At 36.2% G+C, this 19,942-nt stretch overlaps 5 protein-coding genes across 10 annotated transcripts in view; 2 read left to right on the top strand and 3 right to left on the bottom strand.

Annotated features, from left to right (window-relative positions):
- Positions 1-8,051, bottom strand: part of LOC100117667 (sodium-independent sulfate anion transporter) — a 38,607-nt gene extending 30,556 nt beyond the window's left edge. For 3 of the 6 annotated variants that reach the window (XM_031932674.2, XM_032600610.1, XM_032600611.1), the window contains exons 1-4: positions 7,823-8,051; positions 3,691-7,731; positions 3,173-3,608; positions 1,457-3,090 (exon numbers count right to left, since the gene is read on the bottom strand). The gene's annotated coding sequence lies outside the window, so the exon portion shown is untranslated. Of the gene's footprint in view, positions 1-1,456; positions 3,091-3,172; positions 3,609-3,690; positions 7,732-7,822 lie in introns of those variants that run through there. The other 3 variants (XR_004345020.1, XR_004345021.1, XR_004345019.1) reach the window with 3 other exon arrangements.
- Positions 768-1,455, top strand: LOC116417760 (atrial natriuretic peptide receptor 2-like). Its single transcript, XM_031932680.1, has 2 exons — positions 768-1,054; positions 1,136-1,455. Exons 1-2 carry the CDS (start codon positions 814-816, stop codon positions 1,444-1,446), a joined length of 552 nt encoding a protein of 183 aa, XP_031788540.1. The 5' UTR covers positions 768-813; the 3' UTR covers positions 1,447-1,455.
- LOC100117354 (cysteine and histidine-rich protein 1 homolog) lies at positions 3,063-3,730 on the bottom strand. Its single transcript, XM_032600646.1, has 4 exons — positions 3,691-3,730; positions 3,442-3,608; positions 3,173-3,366; positions 3,063-3,090 (listed from the first exon to the last, which is right to left on the bottom strand). Exons 1-4 carry the CDS (start codon positions 3,728-3,730, stop codon positions 3,063-3,065), a joined length of 429 nt encoding a protein of 142 aa, XP_032456537.1.
- Positions 6,118-6,912, bottom strand: LOC103315323. The gene has a single exon (XM_032600645.1). The coding sequence runs from the start codon at positions 6,910-6,912 to the stop codon at positions 6,118-6,120; it is 795 nt and encodes a 264-aa protein (XP_032456536.1).
- A 9,767-nt stretch (positions 8,052-17,818) lies between the features above and the next one.
- On the top strand, positions 17,819-19,333 carry LOC103315832 (putative nuclease HARBI1). The gene is made up of 4 exons (XM_031932670.1): positions 17,819-18,148; positions 18,266-18,412; positions 18,483-18,750; positions 18,843-19,333. The coding sequence occupies exons 1-4, from the start codon at positions 17,940-17,942 to the stop codon at positions 19,320-19,322; spliced, it is 1,104 nt and encodes a 367-aa protein (XP_031788530.1). The 5' UTR covers positions 17,819-17,939; the 3' UTR covers positions 19,323-19,333.
- The last annotated feature ends 609 nt before the right edge of the window (positions 19,334-19,942 follow it).

Raw genomic sequence — 19,942 nt, 5'->3', positions numbered from 1 at the left:
GCTTATAGTTACACTGACATGAAGGTCTTTGTCTTGTTGAGTTTAACTACCGGCGACATCGTTTTTAAGCGAAAATAATCTGAAACTAAACTTATTTTATATTGAAAAGTTTAGTACTTGATATTGACTTTTTTAATGTTAACTATATGGGGAATCCTACGGAAAAAATGCTCTTTTATGGTTGGAGAATAACCAAAAAAAAAAAAAAAACAAATGTTGGGGCTCGACCATAGACGTGAGGGCCTCATGAAGGCTCAATAAAAGAATCTAGCTATAATTATAAATCAGTCCTTTTTAGGACTACCATAGTTCCTATTTACAATCAGCTCTTTTCAGAGGTACCATATACATTTCAACGTAAAAATGAACATTTGTCAACAGCTCTTTTCAGAGCTACATTATTTTTTGTCTAATAATCATTTCTGAACTATCAGCTCTTTTCAGAGCTACCACATATATTTCAACGTAAAAATGAACATTTGTCAACAGCTCTTTTCAGAGCTATATTATTTTTTATTAATAATTATGTTTTTTTACAGCGCTAGAAACTATCTATGTAAAAGACTTTGAAAACGAAAACATTTTTTGATGGAGCAATAATTAACATTTGAAATAATTAGTACTTTATAAAGCAGTATTAAATAGTTGATAAATATAAAAAATTACAAGTACAGAATAAAATGTACAGTATATCCGATTACATGTTAAAAAAACTAGAAAAAAATTAATAAAATCGACACATATACATTTAGAAATGGCAATAATTATAAAACGATATTATTAACGCAGGTGGAAACGATAGGCGATGCTTACATGGTGGTTTCGGGCTTGTCCGAACGCAACGGCGACGAGCACTCTAAAGAGATGGCCCTGGCTATCCTGGACGCAGTCAAATCGATCACGATAATACACAAACAGGACGCACAGCTGAGTGTGCAGATAGGCGTTCATAGTGGCCCTGTATGCGCGGATGTCGTCGGGCAGAAAATGCCACACTATTGTCTCTTTAGTGACACCGTCAACAGGGCCTCTAGAATGGAATCGTCCGGTTTACGTAAGACGCCATAACTTTATTAACAGCAATAATAATTATGTTACTTTTCAATTTAACATTAAGAAAAACGTTTGTTCGCAGCTTTAAAAATCCACGTGTCACGAGCAACAAAGGATTTCCTCGACAAGTACGGTACGTTCGATCTCGAGTTGAGAGGCGACGTTGAGCTCAAAGGCAAGGGCAAAGTGACGATTTTCTGGCTGACGGGTTGCTCGGAACCAGATCCACGAGCACTTACTCCCAAGCATCGGCGACACAGCACAAGCTTACAAGAGTGTTACGTCTGGACTACTTTTTATAAAATAGTCACGAACGTAATGATATGTGCAGTGGCAAAGGCTGTAATAAATATTAGTCCGCTCCTAACACTCTCACTGTTAGTAAATAAATGAGAAAACTTACCTTTGAGTACGGTGATGCTTAGATGCCAGAATGCACATTTAAGCTCGTACTGGATAGATAGGATTTGGTTATAAAGGACTTTTAAAACACGAATTATATTCCACTGTAACTCTATTGTTTATTTAACTAGCTATATACAATTCTCTTACAATATTATTCGCGTATAACAGGAATGAAATGCGATATAGATATTTATAATGAAAACTGCTTTCACAAATACATCGCCAATTGTCGAACCGACTCGTACGGAGCCCGTGACTGAGTACGAACTGCCCGTTTGAGTGCGTATAAGGCTTTTTAAAACCTTCGTTCATATCGTAATTTTTGCAATATTTACAAACTTAAAATTACGGAAAATGTATACATAAAAAGTAGCGCTCGCTTACAACGTCACGAATTGCTGATTTATCATTTCACTGATTCGATACTGACATGCATTCGGCCGTGTGTCGAAACCTTTTCGCGCACGCAATGCATTCTTCTTTTGAGAGTTTGAATTTCAATATTCTAATGACTATCATGTTTTAGTTTTTTTAATAAATTTATGCGATGAGTCACACGACGTGACAAGAGAACAGCACTACCCTCAATCCCTTGATCTTTCCGCCAAACAATGTCAACGGATCTAAACCACCTAATAGAACATTTATCAATTTGTCAGAGCTGTAAATGTAATCTACTATGATATCTTTCTCCTGATGAGTACAAAGTAAAGAGATTTTTTAAGTTTAAAAAATGACTTATAATAAGTAAAAGAATTATTGTTTCGAAAAAACTTAAGAAATTAACGTTTTCCACTATCTAATTGTATGTAAAAGTATTATATAAATGTAATTAACGTATGTACTTAATAAGAATAATATATTTTAATATAAAATTTATTATTTTTTATTTTAATTGAAATCCTTTAAATTTCTTATATGTCACGTTGGAATTTTTGGATTTTTTTGAAACTGATTGAATAACTGCATTTCAGGATTTTGTGTGCAGGGCAATTGTTTTATTTAAATCTATATTCAGTTACAATACTAATTTGATACTATAATAATTTTTCTTTCTCAGATTAATCTAATTTTTAACTTCACATTGATAGATATTAGTATATCGCTTGATTTATAACTATTAACAAAACAATGATTTTGTCATATCCATTTAAATATGGTGTTTAGATATATAAAAACTCGAAAAACTGTATATTCTCTATAATGAAAACGGTGTAGACCGGTACACTATGTAATTTTTTTTAACATAGCTTAATATTAATAGCCAAATCGGAAATATTTATGTCTACTCAATAATAATATTTATAGAATTAATGTTGGTAATCTTTTTCCTCCGGTAGTGCACAACATTTCTCAACTAAGAACTGGTGGCTCTCGCCCGTCAAAATAGGCGTTCTTTCAAAATTTTCTCTGATAATCAAAAGTTACAGCCTATAGTCATTATTATCCGTTTCATATTGAAACGTGTTGACGTAAATGATAGCTTCTAATTTATTCATACTTGCAAACATTAACGTTATTAAGCCTAAAAAAATGTATGCGTCAGGGATTAATTTATAGTGATTAAGTTCTCAAATTTGGTGTAGTACATTTCTTGTACCAGGCTACTTAGATGCGAAAAACATTATAGGCCTAAAACAGAAGAAATTTATTCATTAATTCTCATCGAAAAATTATATGCTATAGCATCAATAAATAATAAGCATCCTCTTACCGAAAGCTGGTGGCTTTTGCAGCCAGTAGTCTATTGCATCCAGCTGCATCTAAAAGTAAGTAAGGGCTTTCATTATCTTGATCAGTGAAATCGAATCTGTGAATTTTTGGCTGAACCTTCATGTCGCCAAAGGGTCCTTTGAGTGTGACATAATGAAGCGAAAGTGGGCATGTAGTTTTTGTTTTGAGAATTAACTGAAAACAGACGAATTAACATTAAAGTCTACAATAAGTGACGAAATTCTGATAATCTTATGGTTACGAAATAACGCATTCTTGATAAGTCATATCACGTTGTGAGCTTTGAGTTGGATCTCGTTGGCTGTTATTTATTCGTGCAGTAACAACCCACTGATTGTTGAAAGCTGTAAATCGTGAAGTTTCGTAAAATAGCTTATGCACAAACTCATCTGTGCGATACGGCTTCATTTGTGAATCTGAAACAAAAAAAAAAAATAGGTTTGGCGAATTCGGCAAGAATTTTAAATCGAGCTCTGCTAAAGTAATCCTATATTTTACCATTAAATAATTTTTTCGTATGAAAGGGGATCAAACACATTTTAGTCTGCAAGCGCTTGTAGAGGTGAGGTAGGGAGACCAAATCGAGCGATCCAAGTCGAAAGCAGAGCGTTCGCGACGGTCGTAGCTTCCATATCGGCTAGCGGAATGACTTCGGGCCAGCGAGTAAAGCGGTCGATACACGTCAAGCAATATCTGAAACCTTGGCAATGACTCATGGTAATTAAATCGATGTGAATGTGTTCAAAACGATTTGCTGTTGTCTCGAATTGTTGAACAGGCTCGGAGACGTGTCGAGTGACTTTACAGCGCTGGCACGAAGTGCACGCCCGCGTCCATTCTTTACAATCCTTATTAATCGACGGCCACACGAAACGCGAAGTTATTAACTGCTGTGTAGCGCGCATCCCGGGATGTGACAGGCTGTGCAGTGAGTTGAACACTGCGCGGCGCAAAGACACGGGGACGAACGTCCGTACAACGTCGCTCGTCGTATCACAATAGAAATGCACGTTCTGGTCCGGAAAGTATACCTTTTTCAATTGGAGTGCTGATTTTTCGTCGCTCAGCATCTCGCGTAATTCGGTATCAGCTTTCTGAGCGGACACGAGTGCATTGTGATCAACCGATGAGGCGATTGCTTCAACGCGAGATAATGCATCGGCTACGTAATTTTCGGAACCTTTAATGTGTCTAATGTCAGTCGTAAATTGTGAAATGTAATCTAAATGTCTAAACTGACGCGGAGAACATTTGTCTAAATTTTGATTGAAAGCAAAAGTAATCGGTTTCTGATCAGTGAAAATTATAAAATGTCTGCCCTCTAGCATATGGCGAAAACGTTTGACAGAACTGTAGATAGCGTAAAGCTCGCGGTCGTACGCGCTGTATTTACGTTGAGCCTCAGTCAATGATTTTGTGTAAAAAGCTAGAGGTTGCCAAGCATTATCTACTAGTTGTTGCAATGCGCCGCCAATCGCGAAATCTGAAGCGTCGACTACAAGACTGATCTGCGCGCCGGGTATTGGGTGCGCGAGTAATGCTGCATTCGCGAGAGCAGTATTCGACTTCGAAAAGGCGTCGCGAGCTTCGTCGGTCCACTCAACTGGCGTGTTGCCCTTTTTCGCACCTCCTAGTAATGCGTTCAAAGGGTGCAAAATTTTAGCCGCGTGAGGAACAAATCTACGGTAAAAGTTAAACATGCCGAGATAACGACGCAAGCTTTTAATCGTCTCTGGCAATGTAAATTTCGAGATCCCTTCGACGCGTTCTTGCATTGGAGCAATGCCGCTGGCGTTAACCGTATAACCGAGGAAGGTTACTTCACTTACACCGAATACGCATTTCGCAGGGTTAATCACGACACCATATTTCGTGAATCTATCGAATAACATTTTCAGATGCTCTAAGTGTTGCGTTTCGTTTTCGGACGCGATCAAAAAATCATCAATATAAGCGTAGACAAAATCGAATCCGCGTACAATCTCGTCGACGAAACGCTGACATGTCTGTGCTGCATTGCGTAGCCCGAACATCATCATTACCGGTTCGAAAAGACCGAAAGGCGTAATTATTGCCGCCTTTTCGACGTCTTCGGGAGCGATAGGTATTTGATGAAACGCACGCACGAGATCGACCTTAGAAAATACTTTTTTACCGTACAAGTTATGCGCGAAGTCCTCGATGTGCGGTGGCGTATACCTGTCGGGGATGGTGCGGGCGTTGAGGCCTCGGTAGTCGCCGCACGGCCGTGGATCGCCATCCTTCTTGGAAGCCATGTGAAGGGGAGTCGCCCATGAGCCCTTGCCGGGCCTCATGATCCCCAGCTCTATTAGCATCGCGAAGGTGTCCTTGGCTTTCTTCTGTCGTACGGGCGAAAGGCGAAGGCACTTGGCGTGTACCGGAGGTCCTGGCGTCGTCTCGATATGGTGTTGCACCTTGTGCTTTACCGAGTTTCCTCGAAAAGTCGGCGGGCGCGTCAGATCGGGGTATTTCGCAAGTAGCTGGTGATACGGAGAATCACCTACTACTGTTTTGATACCCGGTTCTTCTTCTCCGGTTAGAAACTCGCGCGATGACAAACCAGTCACGTTATCTATCAACGACTTATTTTTGGCATCTATCAACAAGCCGTGATGCGATAAAAAATCGATGCCAATAATTGCGGAACTCCATCCGCGACGATAAATGGCCACATGAACTCGCGGCGGAGGCCGAGGTTCAGCGTCAACAGCACACTTCCGTAAGTCGCGATGGTCGAACCGTTGGCGGCGAACAACTCGTACGCGCACTTTTCCCGCTTGTCCGTAAGCCACGATCGTGGATACACACACAGATCGGCGCCGGTATCAACCAGGAATGTCTTGCGCGAATTAGAGTCCTCAACGTAGATGCGGCGATGCGCTAATCCGTCAATGCTTGCCGCATTCACTGACGACGCGCGTCGTTTCCCGACCAGGTACACGGACTGCGGCACTTCGTTGCACGTTCCTTGAAGCGACGGTGATAGAAGCACAACTCCGTCGGCTCGATGCGCGCCGATGCAGGTGTGGACGGTCGGCTGCGAGCCGCACGAGATGCTCCTCTAGCGCGGGAGCGACTTCGGTCTTGCGTTAACGCGTTCACTTGAATGGTCAACTTCTGAATTTGTTCGAATAATCCCGACATATCATTGACCGCGTTGACCTGTTTACTGGGAGTTATCTCATGGACCGTGTCGGCCAGTTTCAGAATTTTATCTACGGCTGTCTCGCTGGAAGCCGCCATAACTGTCTGCAATTGCGAGGGCAGGCGCGTTTTCCACAGTTCGAGTATGAACTCCTCCGAAGTGTTCGCGGTGGCATGCGCTTTCAAGGCACGGAAAAATTCTGATGGCTTACGGTCGCCTATCTGCTCTCCTTCTAATAACTTCCGCACTCGCGCGCCGTCGGATTCCGTGAACCGCTCGACCATTTTCGTCTTCAAATCCGTGTACTTGTCCGTATCGGGTGGCTCTGTCAGGACATCTTCCATCTGGTTGATGGCCCTCTCCGTCAAACTCGAGATGGTATTACAATACTTAATGTTGTCGTCTGTAATACCCGCAGTGACGAACTGCGCCTCCAACAGCGTGAACCAATCCTTGATTTTGTTTTCAAGGAAAGGTGGCGCGCGGAAATTCCGCGGCGTGTGCATGTTCACCACGGGCGCCGAATTAGCGGACACGTCACCGGTTTCTGGCATTTTAAAAACACTCGACTACACGCAAGTACACAAAACACTTAGAAATTGTCCAATCACTTCCTTCACCTTAATATCACGTCGGGGTCACCAATTTTTAGTCTGCAAGCGCTTGTAGAGGTGAGGTAGGGAGAAATTGGACACGTGTGTTCGGTTGAACTTTGTATTTATTTAGAGAGCTTGGAAATACTGATGTCAAACTTCGCTTGGCTCGGCAGAACGCAGACCGCAGGACAGGCAGGAGGGCCTAGGTCTGTGCAAGTCTCTGGTTCGAGCAAGAGTGCTGAGTGCCCCCAGCGAAGCCACCCTTCAGGCCTCGGAGGGAAGACGTTGGTCTCGCTCATGAGGCCCGAAGGGAAGGGATAGCTTGGGCACTTTAGCGGATGAGTGGCGCGCGTGCTTTTTTGAGAATTCCGAAGATTATCGAGCGCGCGCGGCCGATCGTTTTATTGCTAAGTGCAATATGCGACAGACCGCTCGGCTGCCGAAAATCCGGGGACTGCCTCGTCTGGGGGATTAGCGAACGCGCGCGCGGCGGATCGCTTTATTGCGGTGAGGCAATAAAGCGAGGGACCGCTTGGCGAAAACTCGAGAACGTTGTGAACGCTCTCTGCCAGGCCCCGCAGATGCGGGAAACATGCACGCCACAACGTTATCAAAGAATTTACGTTTCTCCAAATTTTTAGCGTCAATATCACGCAATGCTTCCATCACATCAGCTCATGTACGATGAGGATGAACACAGTGAGCCTCGTGCTCTAGGAGTTTGTGATTAGGTCCTCCCCAAGGACATCCGATTCTGCTGTATTTGCAGCTGATATTCTGAGGACAAATGAAAAATTGAAAAATGTACAACTTGTTCGATTTTCATTTTTTTTTTTTTTTTTTTATCTAAAAGGTCATGTTGGCATACCTTTCTTTGCACATGGTTTCTTCATGACGCTCCAAGGAATTTCTCGGGAACTCCTTTGCGCAGTAGTGACATTCAGGGGGTAGCTCTGAAACTGCCTTTTCCACAGCGAGATTTCGATATGCAGATGTGTTGCTCGATTTTGCGATTCGGACAGGTCGCAACTTCATCTCGCAACCTGGCGTCAGCCAGTACATGAGTGAAGCAGCCGGCGCACATCAAATGGCCATTGTTATACTGTGAACAACAACAAAATGCGTGTTCTAATCTGGTTCATGTCGAGTCAATTGATAAAGAAAAAGTGCTTCTCGAAGAATCGTAAATTGACCATATGAATTCTCATCAGGCGAAGCAAAAGTCACGATTGCAAGGTGACTTTTACTTGATCTGTATGTTTTTTCTTCATATATTATACTCTTTTGAAAACCAAAAAAATGTACATCCAACAGAAAAAACTAGCAATGGATATATGACTGATAGCGCACTGATAAGATTTCCTGTTAGTAGTTTTTGGATTGACTATAGGATAATTTTGCCTTCGCTTTTTATCATTATATGAGAAACCCCTTCGATACACACTAATCAACGTAGAGTAGTCAAACTAAATCGTGTTTATTACCTTACTTTGATTTTTTATAACATGAAACACAAAACAGTATGGGTACTATTAATACCTTGTATAGACTATCTAACGCAAGAGATAAACTAAATATTCGCTTGTATAATTTTGTTTATTTTATCGATGTTGTTATTTTTTCAAGTGACAATTTGGAGAGTTTTTTTTTTAATTTTAACATCTGGTCCAAGTTATGTGTAGGATACGGGAGATGAAATTGATATTACAAAATGGGATTATATACACTTTAAGAAGGGAAGAAAATAGACTTGAAATAACTGATCCCTTTTAGGTTGGTTTTATTTTGAACTATAGTTTCAGGCTATACATGATAATACAAAAAAATACTGCACATAACCTGCAAAATTCAAAAATTTTCATCCGTGCCTTAGCTCGGCCAAATTCACTGCGCATGCTTGGTCATCACTCGGCCGAGCGCTCACACCGACAGGGCTGCGCTGGGCGTGTAGTAGTGAGCTATGCTGCTAGTGAATTTTTTGGAGGTTGGTACGTCGGTTTTGGCCATCGACGCCATGTTAAAATGGTACTAGGCACAGGCCTGCCTATATCTATGCTCATGCATACGTGTTTTACTTGTGTGTATGTTTGAGCTTGTGACATGATTTGAATTCTCTATCTTTAATGAAAAGAGCCTATTTCTCTGAGAATTTTAAGAAAAGTGTGGAAAAATGAGTTCTGACAGTGATTTGAGTGAAAATGAAAACTCAAACGAGATTGTATCAGAAGCCATTAGACAAATTGCCAAGAATCTTTCACTAGATTTGTTGCCTAAAAAATCAAAACTATATACAGCAGCTTACAATGCCTTTAAGAAGTGGCGCAGAGACAATGAAACAAATTCATTTTGTCAAGATGTTTTGTTGGCTTATTTTCATCATTTATCACAGAAGTACGCATCTTCTAGCTTGTGGTCAATTTATTTCATGTTATGAACTACAATCACACTTTTGATCACATTGACATTAGTAGGTATCAAAAGTTGATTAGCTACTTAAAAAAACAGCATTCAGGCTACAGAGTAAAAAAATCCTCAGTTTTCACCAAAACAGATATATCAAGATTCCTTAGCGAAGCACCAGATGATATATATTTATCTACGAAGGTAGCTCTTATTTTTGGAATCGCTGGTGCCTTAAGAAGAATTGAATTCACGAAGTTATTAATCACAGATGTTATGGAGACAGAAGATTGGCTACTTGTTCAAATCAATGAGACCAAAAATAAAGTACCCAGGGCATTTACAATTACTGGTGAATTGTATGAAATTTGTAAGAAGTACATGCAAACCAGACCTCAGAGATGTGAACTCAATAGATTTTTTCTGAAGTACAACAATGGCAACTGTGTAAATCAAGCTATCGATATCAACAAGTTTGGGTCCATGCCAAAAGAAGTAGCCGTATACTTGAAATTGCCTAATGCAGAATCATTTACTGGACATAGTTTTCGAGGAACTTCAGCTACTCTCTTGGTCGATGCTGGAGCTGATATAACAACTCTCAAGAGACATAGTGGTTGGTAGTCGAACACTGTTGCAGAAGGGTATATAGCTGATTCCATCAACAACAAGAAAAAGATTTACCAGCAAATAGCTTCTGGCATTGTTGTAAATAAGCAAGTCACTTGTGGTAATAATAGTGAAACAGAGACAAATTCATTTGCAGTCAACCATATTTACAAAATTCAATCACCTGTACCTACACGCAATCAAGAATCAGTGACCGTACCAGTAATTTCATTATCTCTCAATCATAAACACAGAGTCCGATCACAGACTCCATCTGTGATGGTCCATCTGCAATTGACTACATTGATAGAGTCCGATCACCTATATCCACCAGAGCTGAATCTTCAGTCGTTGATATGAGTAATCCAGATATTGAAAGTCCTTCCACATCCACCAAAATCAGTCTTGCAGATTCAAAATCTATCGTAGATACTTCTTCACATATAAACAAGTAAAATCATCTTATCATCAAGAACAAAAACAAGAATCTGCTGAGAATATAATCATCGTTCGGGGTTCCATATAAAAAACTTCATCTTCAACTATGGAGGCTCAAGATAAACAAAATTTCCACACATTTTATGATGCAGGTTTTAAATTATGCTATTTGGATTCAATTGATAAGAACCTGAACAAATCTTACGTATTTAATAATTGTAATTTTAGCATTCAAGGCACTCCGGATCAACCAATAGTTTTCAATAATTGTAAAATAACATATAGTGAAACTAAGACTAATATTGAAAAATAATTTTAAAATAATCATAAGGTTTCTAATATATCATTTTGTTGTCGTTACAGATTTTGTTCTAAATGCACTTTAAAGTGTTGAATATTTAGTTAACTATTATTATCAACGGATTATGAAAATTTGATAGTGAAACTATATGAATAAGTATGTCTAAGTTTTCATTTAAATTTTCAACGTTGATTCATTATTTATAATATTAATTTTTTTTCAAACATTTTTAATAAATAACTCTTATTTTCAAAGAATTTATCTATTACTATAGTGATATTTTATTTTTTTAAATATCAAACATCCTTTTCCTTACATTTATCCAAATTATAACAAAAATTTCATAGATTGATTGATGTTTGAAATTTATAAATTCCTAACCTTTAAAATTTCTAATTTATTTCACGAGCTTTATAATTAATATAATATACTATTCTCATCTAAATATTATTCACTTTCACAAAATATCAGTCATTCTAGCAATTATTTTACTTTTATAAGAATACTAAATGGCAAAGATGTTTATCTCACAGTGTCTAAAACGGTACGACGTGAAGTTAGCAATAGTGGTGCAATCGAATATTTATGCCACGAAAAAACGTGGGATATATGCGAATTTATGTCACACAGTGCTATAAAAGTATTTTTGCGCCTGCTACACAATTCATTAGTAAATCTTTTAAACTCGCTAGAAATTAAACAAGTGCAGTTTGAAACGCGAAAATCAATACATGCGTTGCAAAAAGTATGGTGTGCACCAAGGGCTAAGCGGGATTTTTGGCTTTGTGTGGTTGCAGTACGAGTCAAGGCGAGTTAGCCTCAGCCGAAGGCGAGGGCGTTTACGAGCCGCTGACGAGTACTGCAAACTCCCACTCGGCCTAAAAAAACCCACTTTATGCCCTTGGTACACAATATACTATTTTGAGTTCGTACATAAGCCCGTTAACTATACCGAGTCAAAGGCTTTTTTCCAAGTTGATAAGGCAGGCAGGCAGAACCATATTAAACTCCTTGAGTTACTTGCAGATGTCACTTATCAGGGTTTCAATGACATACGATTTTCGATATTTTTACAATCTGACTGTCTTTTTCTTATTTCGTGCATGAATTTACTGTTTTCAGCAAACCACCAATATTTATTTATATTTAGTCTGCTTATATCTGAGACGTCACGATCGGGGAGAGCCATAGAATATATGAGAGGTAGGATCGACTCGTAGTTTTCAGGAATTTTTGTATTGCTTTCATTTCTGGACCAGTGGTAGATGATGGGAACATTATTGCTGTCTTGAACGAGGCCCTGCTGATCAAAAAGGGTAAAACTTTCAGAGGGGAGATAGTTGGATTTTTTGCATTCTTTCAAATACTCTATGTCTGTGTCCGCGATATTCTGAATTCATTTGTTAAGATCAACTTTTCTCGTGTTTGTAAAATAGTCTTGGTTAATTTTTATAATAAAATCATCAAACCTCGGAATGTCTGCTAATTTATAGATCGTTTCATTGCTCATCATTTTTTTTTAAGTTGGCACTAGCCAAATGGTATTAGCTGAGGCATGCACCTATGCAGATTGATCATCTCCTCAGACTTGATAAAACCTAGACATCGAATTGGAAAAAGGTTGAAAAGGTTTCCGTAGCTTATCTAAACTAGTCTATAGCAAATACCTAGATCCCAAAGCGAAAGCGATCTACTATTGCCTGTTGGTCAGACCAATGCTCCCATACGCATGCCCCCTCTAGTTCAACCAGAGCGCGTCCTCCATGGAAATAGTCCGCACTTTAAAAAAGTCTACCTAAATATTTTACGCATTGTTTGTGTGGAACAGCGATCGTGGTATTATTTTAATGAATTTGGATTTCAAAGATTCTTTAATTGAGTTTCTCTTTTTCTCTTTAATCTTTAGATTGGGAGTCTAATGAGCATTGTTTCGCAGTTTTTATGTATTATTTTTAGGTTTCATTTAACATGATTGTCGTTAATTTATTTTATATACGATTGATTCTAATATTTGCTGAAGTTTTTCCAAATTTTTACCAGCACAGTAAACTAGAAGATTATTAGCAAATACTATGGAGTATGTGGAGTTGCCGGAGTTTAGGTCGAATTTTAGTGTTACAGATAGAATTTTATAAATGTATAAAAGTTGCCTGTTTTACCAAGTCGATCACGAAAAGAGCGAGATGAAACGAACGATGTAATATAAGCAATGCGCTCGGCTTTCTTTGCCCTTCCTTGGCCATCATCGATGACGTTTTCGGCGGCGATTAATGCACGTAGCGACTGTTTCTAGCGACGACTCGCGAAAGAAAGAGGTCCAATGCTGACCTTTTTTGTAAATTTGGTTAATAAACGGCTGATTCTTCAACAAAGTACTAAGTCGATAATTATTAAACCTAAACTTCGTCTTGTCCCTAATATTTAGAATGTCACTATTGATGTTAAAGAGTGACATAGAAGAGACCTTCTTCTATGTTAGATAGTCTCGGTGACTGTCTAGATACCGTATAAAATATGCGTTTTTACATCAATGAGTGTAGTAGTCGGATGAGGTATCTAGGAAAGACCTTTTTATGAGTTTATAAATTAAGCCCTTCAGCCAAATCGGGTAAAATGCTTTTTCGAAATCAATTAGATCTTCTGCTACCATCTCGTGGTTGTTTAAATGCTAATTTGTATGCTAGGAAACAATTTATTGCGTGGACTGTAGAGTGTTTATATTTAAATCCGCATTGTTTGTTTCAAATAATAAGATTATAGGTACAATGTGCGTTGATGTTGATATTTAATAGTGCTTCAAAAAATTTACTAATATTGGGCATAAGGCTAATGGGATGGTAGCTTGAGGCGTTGTTAGGATCTTTGTTCTTTTTGAAGGTCGGTAGAATTTTCGCAGATGACCAGCGCTCCGTATGGTATTTACAATATTGTTGAAAAGGATGGCGTAGTAGACTGTATAGTTGTTCGGGATATGTTTAAGAACTATATTCGAAATTTTGACAGTACCGGATGAAATTTTGTTTTTAACGATTAGGCTAGTTTCGTACGGCGCACATTGGTCAAAAACGCCCTATTTTTTCAAAATCGTAGAACTTTTGATAGAAACAACCGATCAAAGTGAAATTTTTTGAGCGTTATGTTCATTGATTATAGAATATAGAAAAACTATAGAGGAAGCGTTAGACTGATATCCTAACCTCAAAATCAAGTCAAAAATTGCTCATTTTTCGGAAAAATACGGTTTTTGATGCCGCAATGTCGTAATAATTTTTTTTAATGCCTGAAACACTTTATTTTGTGTATTTTTTACCGCTGAATCCGAATTTACTGCCAGAATGGACTTAAGTAATCAAGCTAAAATTTGGAGGATTTTTTTCTTCGATCAGTACTCTATAATATAAAAATTGTCTTGATTTGATGTATAGTGCAATAATTAATAATTATCAAAACAGAACTAAAAGGTGAAATTTGTAAATTTCTTTGTCCCAAAGAGATGCTTACCTTGTGATATTCATCTTATTTATTTAATAAATGTATCAACAAATATCAGGATCCAAATATATTTAAAACCATTTACACAACACACACACACACACACACACATATATATATATATATATATATATATATATATATATATATTGCAATTTTTGCACGTTTTTTTTATTATTACTGCAGTGGTAAATAAATTTTTATTGCAAAATTTCTATTTTTAAGGTAAATATAGTTCTCTGTGATATACAAAATACCCTCATTTATAAAAGTACCTTTTATAAGATGAATTCTTTTTAATCTAAAAATATATATAATAACTAATTCGTATATTGTTTACGATGTTGTTTTGTTATTTTAAAATTAAAATCATATCGAAGATATCAGGTAATTAATATTTGGCTTTATTTTACAATTTTTTACATTATTTACATTTACAAAATATTTTTATAAATAATAGTATATAACAATTTATAACTAATTAAAGAACAAATTAATGCTTGTTTTCAATGTTATTTGAAAATTATTCTTATATTTGAGTCAAATTCTGATTGTTGTTGAATTTATATACTAAAATCGCAAAATAAATAAGGAAGAGTTAAAAATATATTAATGGTTTAATTAGATAATAAATTACAATTACTTTTAATTATTTAATTATAGATCGAGTAACTATTCTAATATAATGAAACTGTTGTTTAAGGTAAATTTTAAAAATGTTAGCTGAGTGAAGATAAATTTTTTGTATTAATAATATATTTATAAAATCAGTGTTTTGATTCATTCTAACATAAAATGTACTTCTGTAATTATTTTTTTTTATATGAAAAATTAAATTGTTTACAATATTAAATTTTGTTATAGCTAAAGTTAACATAAAGATATTGGTGAAGGTACTTTCAGTAGAATTTATAATATGAGATTTTAGATTTTCTATTCGTTATGTTTGAAAAGTAGGTTACATTATAAAAATTAGAAATATTTGCTTTGACTAAAGTATTAAACTAAAAGTTTTGACTTAATATACACTATAATATGCAAGACTCAAGTTATAACCATGAGAATGAGATAGTCAATAAGGGTGATCGCCCGCGTAAGAAATCTTAATTAAGTATAAATGCTATAAGGAAACGAATCAAAAATGAATATTCTTCTTCAACATTGTATAGAAGAGCTCATGAAATAATTAGTAATTATAAAGTAGAAGCAATAGAACTAGCACTGACATTAATTAAGAAACAATCTTTCTGCCTTAATATTATAAAAGATGAAAATTTGGAAAAGCTAATAATACATTCTGATGAAACTGTATTAGCGTTTTTTATAGATCTCGATGTCAATAAGAACAATTATAATGGATTAATAAACGATACTTAATTGAGAAATGGCGGTATTTATCCATTTTATTTCAATGTTTGCAAAGCGATATATTAATGAAAACTTCTAAAGTACTATGTGGAAAGCGAGGCAGAGGTTGCAGTATCATTGCAATCGATGTTAAATATGACTTCTGAGCGATTATGTGAAGCAGTAGCAATGAATTGGGAACCATCAATTTTAAGATTAGAACTAATGGTGACTGTAGGATTTGATAGCTCGTCGGGCCATACAAATCCTCACCAAAACTATCAGAGCAGCTTAAATGAAAACACAAACGCTCAGCACTCTCTTTTTGTAAGCAGTATGGTGATAATTCAATTAAAAGAAGAATTATCAGACCAAAATAGTTGGGTTAATCCAATTCCTCAATCTGGTTGTTTTTGTCGTCCAATAAGAATAGCCTTAGAGAAAGAAGATGAGGCCACAACTCTACGCGAGTTTCAACGTTTAAATGATCAAATCAACACGCTTATTCCACACACATTTATTATGCAAAGTTTAAATTAAAAACAATTGAAATCAGTTTACAACACAGGTCTGAAATATTTGTTAAAGCTTACCTCGATTCACTTCAAATACCGCCACTTTTAAGAGGATGTGGGAGCTGAAAACACTGTTTTTCTGTTCCATATAACTTTTTGAATAAAGCTTGCAATGAAAAGCCAAGACCAGAGCGCCATAGTGTTGAGTTTAGTGAATCATTCTATCGAAAAAAAATACTAACCGGACTTTTGGTTTTTGTAAAAGTTGTGAAATACGAGCAAGTGTTTACGCATGTTTATGCGATTACAGCGCCAACTTCAAACACCAATTTTAATTATTAACTTTTTTTAATTTGAAATTATATCAATATAATGAGCAGAGCGCCATAGGTTTGAGATAAGTGAATCATTCTACCAAAAGAAAATGTCAATATAATCCATGGCGAATTTGCGAAACTATAGCTCCCACCTCCCCTTAATGTCCTGGGAGAAGCAACTCTGGCCCACCGAAGAGAGATTCTACTAAACAAATATATTTGCAAATTAGCCAGTCTCAAAAAGCACCCACTTTTGTCGAATATCACATTTTTAGAGGAATCTACTGAAAAAAATAAAATATCTAAATCCAAATTTATCACGAGAACAGTTCTGAAACACTATAAAAACTTAAAAACAGACTTACAAAAAATATTTCAAACAGACCTGCCTTTAACATACAAATTCCCTTTAAACTGTCAAGACGTAGACATCAGCACAAATGATATCACCAGGGGCTCCGCAAGCAACGTCGAGTGCAACCTTAAAGAAGTTGTTGAGCAGAACTACCCTGAGTGCGAAAGAGTCTATGTAGATGCTTCCTTCTCCTAGTATATAAACACCCAAATCATACCATGAAAACTGCAACAAAATAATGAGACACAAAATAACCAATGCCTCATCTAGCATTAAATCTGAAACGCTATTCGCTATTCTCATAGCTTCTCATCATCTACCAGGTACATAAAAAACAGCAACTTAAAAATACAATTATCTTTTTCGATTCAAAATAAACTCTATCTAACATACAAAATCTAATCATAAAATAGACCTCGTCACCTGTAAAAGACTATGCTGGGATTAGAAAAGAAAAAATGACGTTTAAAGAGATTGGCAAATTTAATGAATGAAATGATATAACGGCGAATTAGCTTAAGGGAGTACCGTCGGAAAGTGATCTAAAAATGAGCATTGTTTGAAACTTGGATCATAGGTGCATTATAGTACTTAGAAATTGTGGTTTAAATTTCGTGACCCTTCAGAACCTATAAGACGAGAAATTAGCAATTAAAAATAACATGTGATCTTATGGAAAAGTACACTTTTTGCGGTCTAGAAGCATTCGAAAAAGATAATTTTCTGAAAAAATTCAGAGATATGTAGAAAATTATCCCGGATTCGTAGGTTTTTGCAATAATTTCTGCCCGATGTATGTAATTAAGAACAGAGAGTTAAATATATGGCAACGTCACGCCTTCGTCACATGCCCCCTCATTCACGCACTTTTCGAATGACACTCACCGCTTGTAACCTATACATGACTTCATTCTCACTCATATTTTATAAATATAAAAGAACAATTCGGTGATCAAAATACAACAGACATGACGAACAACACGCTTTTATACACGGTCATCGAGGTTATGGGTATGTTCCGATACGGGAGCAGTAAATCGCCAGTAAACTCATTTGGCAACAGTGCAAAGTCAGAATTATATCTTGCTGTCTCACAACGGCCAGATACGGTTTCTGACTACTGTAGCTGTGTTCCGAATCCCAAAACAAAAATCAGCTGATTCGCGGATCGTAAAATTGGCGGTTGATCACGATATAAATTATAAAAAAAAATGAATTTGGAGGAAGCTGTAGGAATACAAGCTATCATGTTTGACTCTTCAAGTAGTTCTAGTGATGATGATGTGGTCGATGAATTTGATTTGGTGCTAAATGATCATGAGCGTGGCAATCAAAATGAAAACAGAAGACCTCGTGTACATTTATTTATTGAAAGTGTAATTTATAGATACAATGAAGCAGAGTTTCAAGAAAATTATAGGTAAACAACCATTTACTGAGTAATATAATGTGTTTTGCTTGTATTTAATAATGAAATAATCAATGTAACCTTATTCAATATACGCAATAATTGTTAATAATTTCATAATTATTTTAGACAGAGGCGCACAACATTTTACTATTTATTACATCTGATAAGACCACATATACAAGGTGAAGCGATTGGATTCGGAAAGCTGCCAATTCCTCCTGAAAAGCAATTATTTATTGCACTATACGTGCTTGGAACTCCGGATTCTTACAGGTATTCTTGCATTATATACATTTTTATATTATTCAAATATGGGTTTCGGCATTCTTAATGTTTTGTATAGATCAGTAACTGCAAAGTTTGATGTGGGGAAAGCTACAGCTTGGCGTGCAGTGCATCGTATTGTGACAGCTATCTGTGAATACAGAAATTATTTTATTCAATGGCCTTCACAAAATGAGGCAATTGCTACATTTAACAGAATTGAAGCAAGGTATGGATTTCCTAAAGTAATAGGAGCTGTAGATGGTACACACATCCAAATTCCTGCTCCAAGAAGAGATGCTCAAAGTTATATCAACCGTAAGAGTGTGCACTCGATCCAGTTACAAGTTAGTTGATATATATTATATTATTTATGTAGAGAAAAACAGTTGCTCTCAGTAAAATTTCGATTATTATTCATTTTAACATATGTTTTTAGGTTATTTGCAACGATAGACTGGAGTTCATTCACATGAGAGTTTTTAGATACTCTGGTGTGCAACAAAAATGTAATGCAGAATTTTTTCCGGAAAATAGTCATTTATTAGGTGATTCAGCTTACAGTCTACAGAATCACGCAATAGTACCCTACCATGATGATGGCCATTTGACCCTCGAGCAAATCTATTTTAACAGATTGTTGTCTGGAACGAGAATGATGGTAGAAAGATTGGTTGAAAAATTGCCTATGAGAAGGACGGACTTAATTCCTTATTATGTATTGTGTTGTTGTATACTCCACAATATATGTTTAAAGCGAGAAGATACTTTTGAGTATCCTGTTGTCATTCCGGACACTATTGATATGAATCCTGCTCCATTACTTGTAGATGCCGTCTTACAACAAGAAGGTGCTATTAAAAGGAATGCTATTTGTCATTATGTAAATATTTATTTCAAGGTAAAAATAAATATCTAAGAAATCGATAATTTATTTGTTGTTTATTTCATTTATTATATTGATTTCAATTCATAAAAATGTATTTATGTATAAAAGAAAAAATATAATGACAACGTGCAATATAAACACTTTATGGTATAAGTAATAATACATTACTATATTAAACAGTATTAAAGCTTAATTGTATAAACAATTAAATTATAAATTAAATTATATTTTGGCATGTTTAATACGACTAAGTAACTTGTACAATCGGGGGACAAAAAAACTTTTAATTATTTATTTAAAAACAAATAAGCTGATATTAGGGCAATATACGTCGATAAAACTGTATGTAAATTCGGGACCGGAATATTTAAAGTTTTTTTGTCCCCCGATTGTACAAGTTTACTTAGTCGTATTAAACATGCCAAAATATAATTTAATAAGTTAACTTTGAACTTCGCTTATAATTATTAATTTAGTGACTAATATCATATTATCACGTATCGTAAATTGAATTTTACAATGTTTTTACATGTAACTAAGAACCAAAAGTATTTGAGGAGACAGATATACTTTATATTATAAAAAAAATTAAATGTGATAGTTTATTCACGTTTAGTAAATGATTTGACAGAATGTAATGAACAATAACA

Source organism: Nasonia vitripennis, chromosome 5 (genome assembly GCF_009193385.2).
Source record: "Nasonia vitripennis strain AsymCx chromosome 5, Nvit_psr_1.1, whole genome shotgun sequence".
In the NCBI taxonomy this organism is placed as follows: Eukaryota; Metazoa; Arthropoda; class Insecta; order Hymenoptera; family Pteromalidae; genus Nasonia; species Nasonia vitripennis.
This window is presented reverse-complemented; position numbering and strand designations above follow the sequence as displayed.

Coding starts and splice junctions, on each gene's coding strand:
- LOC103315323 (XM_032600645.1), bottom strand. CDS start 6,912: ATGCCAGAAACCGGTGACGTGTCCGCTAATTCGGCGCCCGTGGTGAAC.
- LOC103315832 (XM_031932670.1), top strand. CDS start 17,940: ATGAATTTGGAGGAAGCTGTAGGAATACAAGCTATCATGTTTGACTCT. Junction 18,413..18,482: donor GGAACTCCGGATTCTTACAG/GTATTCTTGCAT, acceptor TGTTTTGTATAG/ATCAGTAACTGCAAAGTTTG. Junction 18,751..18,842: donor TGCACTCGATCCAGTTACAA/GTTAGTTGATAT, acceptor ATATGTTTTTAG/GTTATTTGCAACGATAGACT.
- LOC100117354 (XM_032600646.1), bottom strand. CDS start 3,730: ATGTGTTTGATCCCCTTTCATACGAAAAAATTATTTAATG. Junction 3,609..3,690: donor TACGAAAAAATTATTTAATG/GTAAAATATAGG, acceptor TTTTTGTTTCAG/ATTCACAAATGAAGCCGTAT. Junction 3,091..3,172: donor GCAAAAGCCACCAGCTTTCG/GTAAGAGGATGC, acceptor CTTCTGTTTTAG/GCCTATAATGTTTTTCGCAT.
- LOC116417760 (XM_031932680.1), top strand. CDS start 814: ATGGTGGTTTCGGGCTTGTCCGAACGCAACGGCGACGAGCACTCTAAA. Junction 1,055..1,135: donor AATGGAATCGTCCGGTTTAC/GTAAGACGCCAT, acceptor GTTTGTTCGCAG/CTTTAAAAATCCACGTGTCA.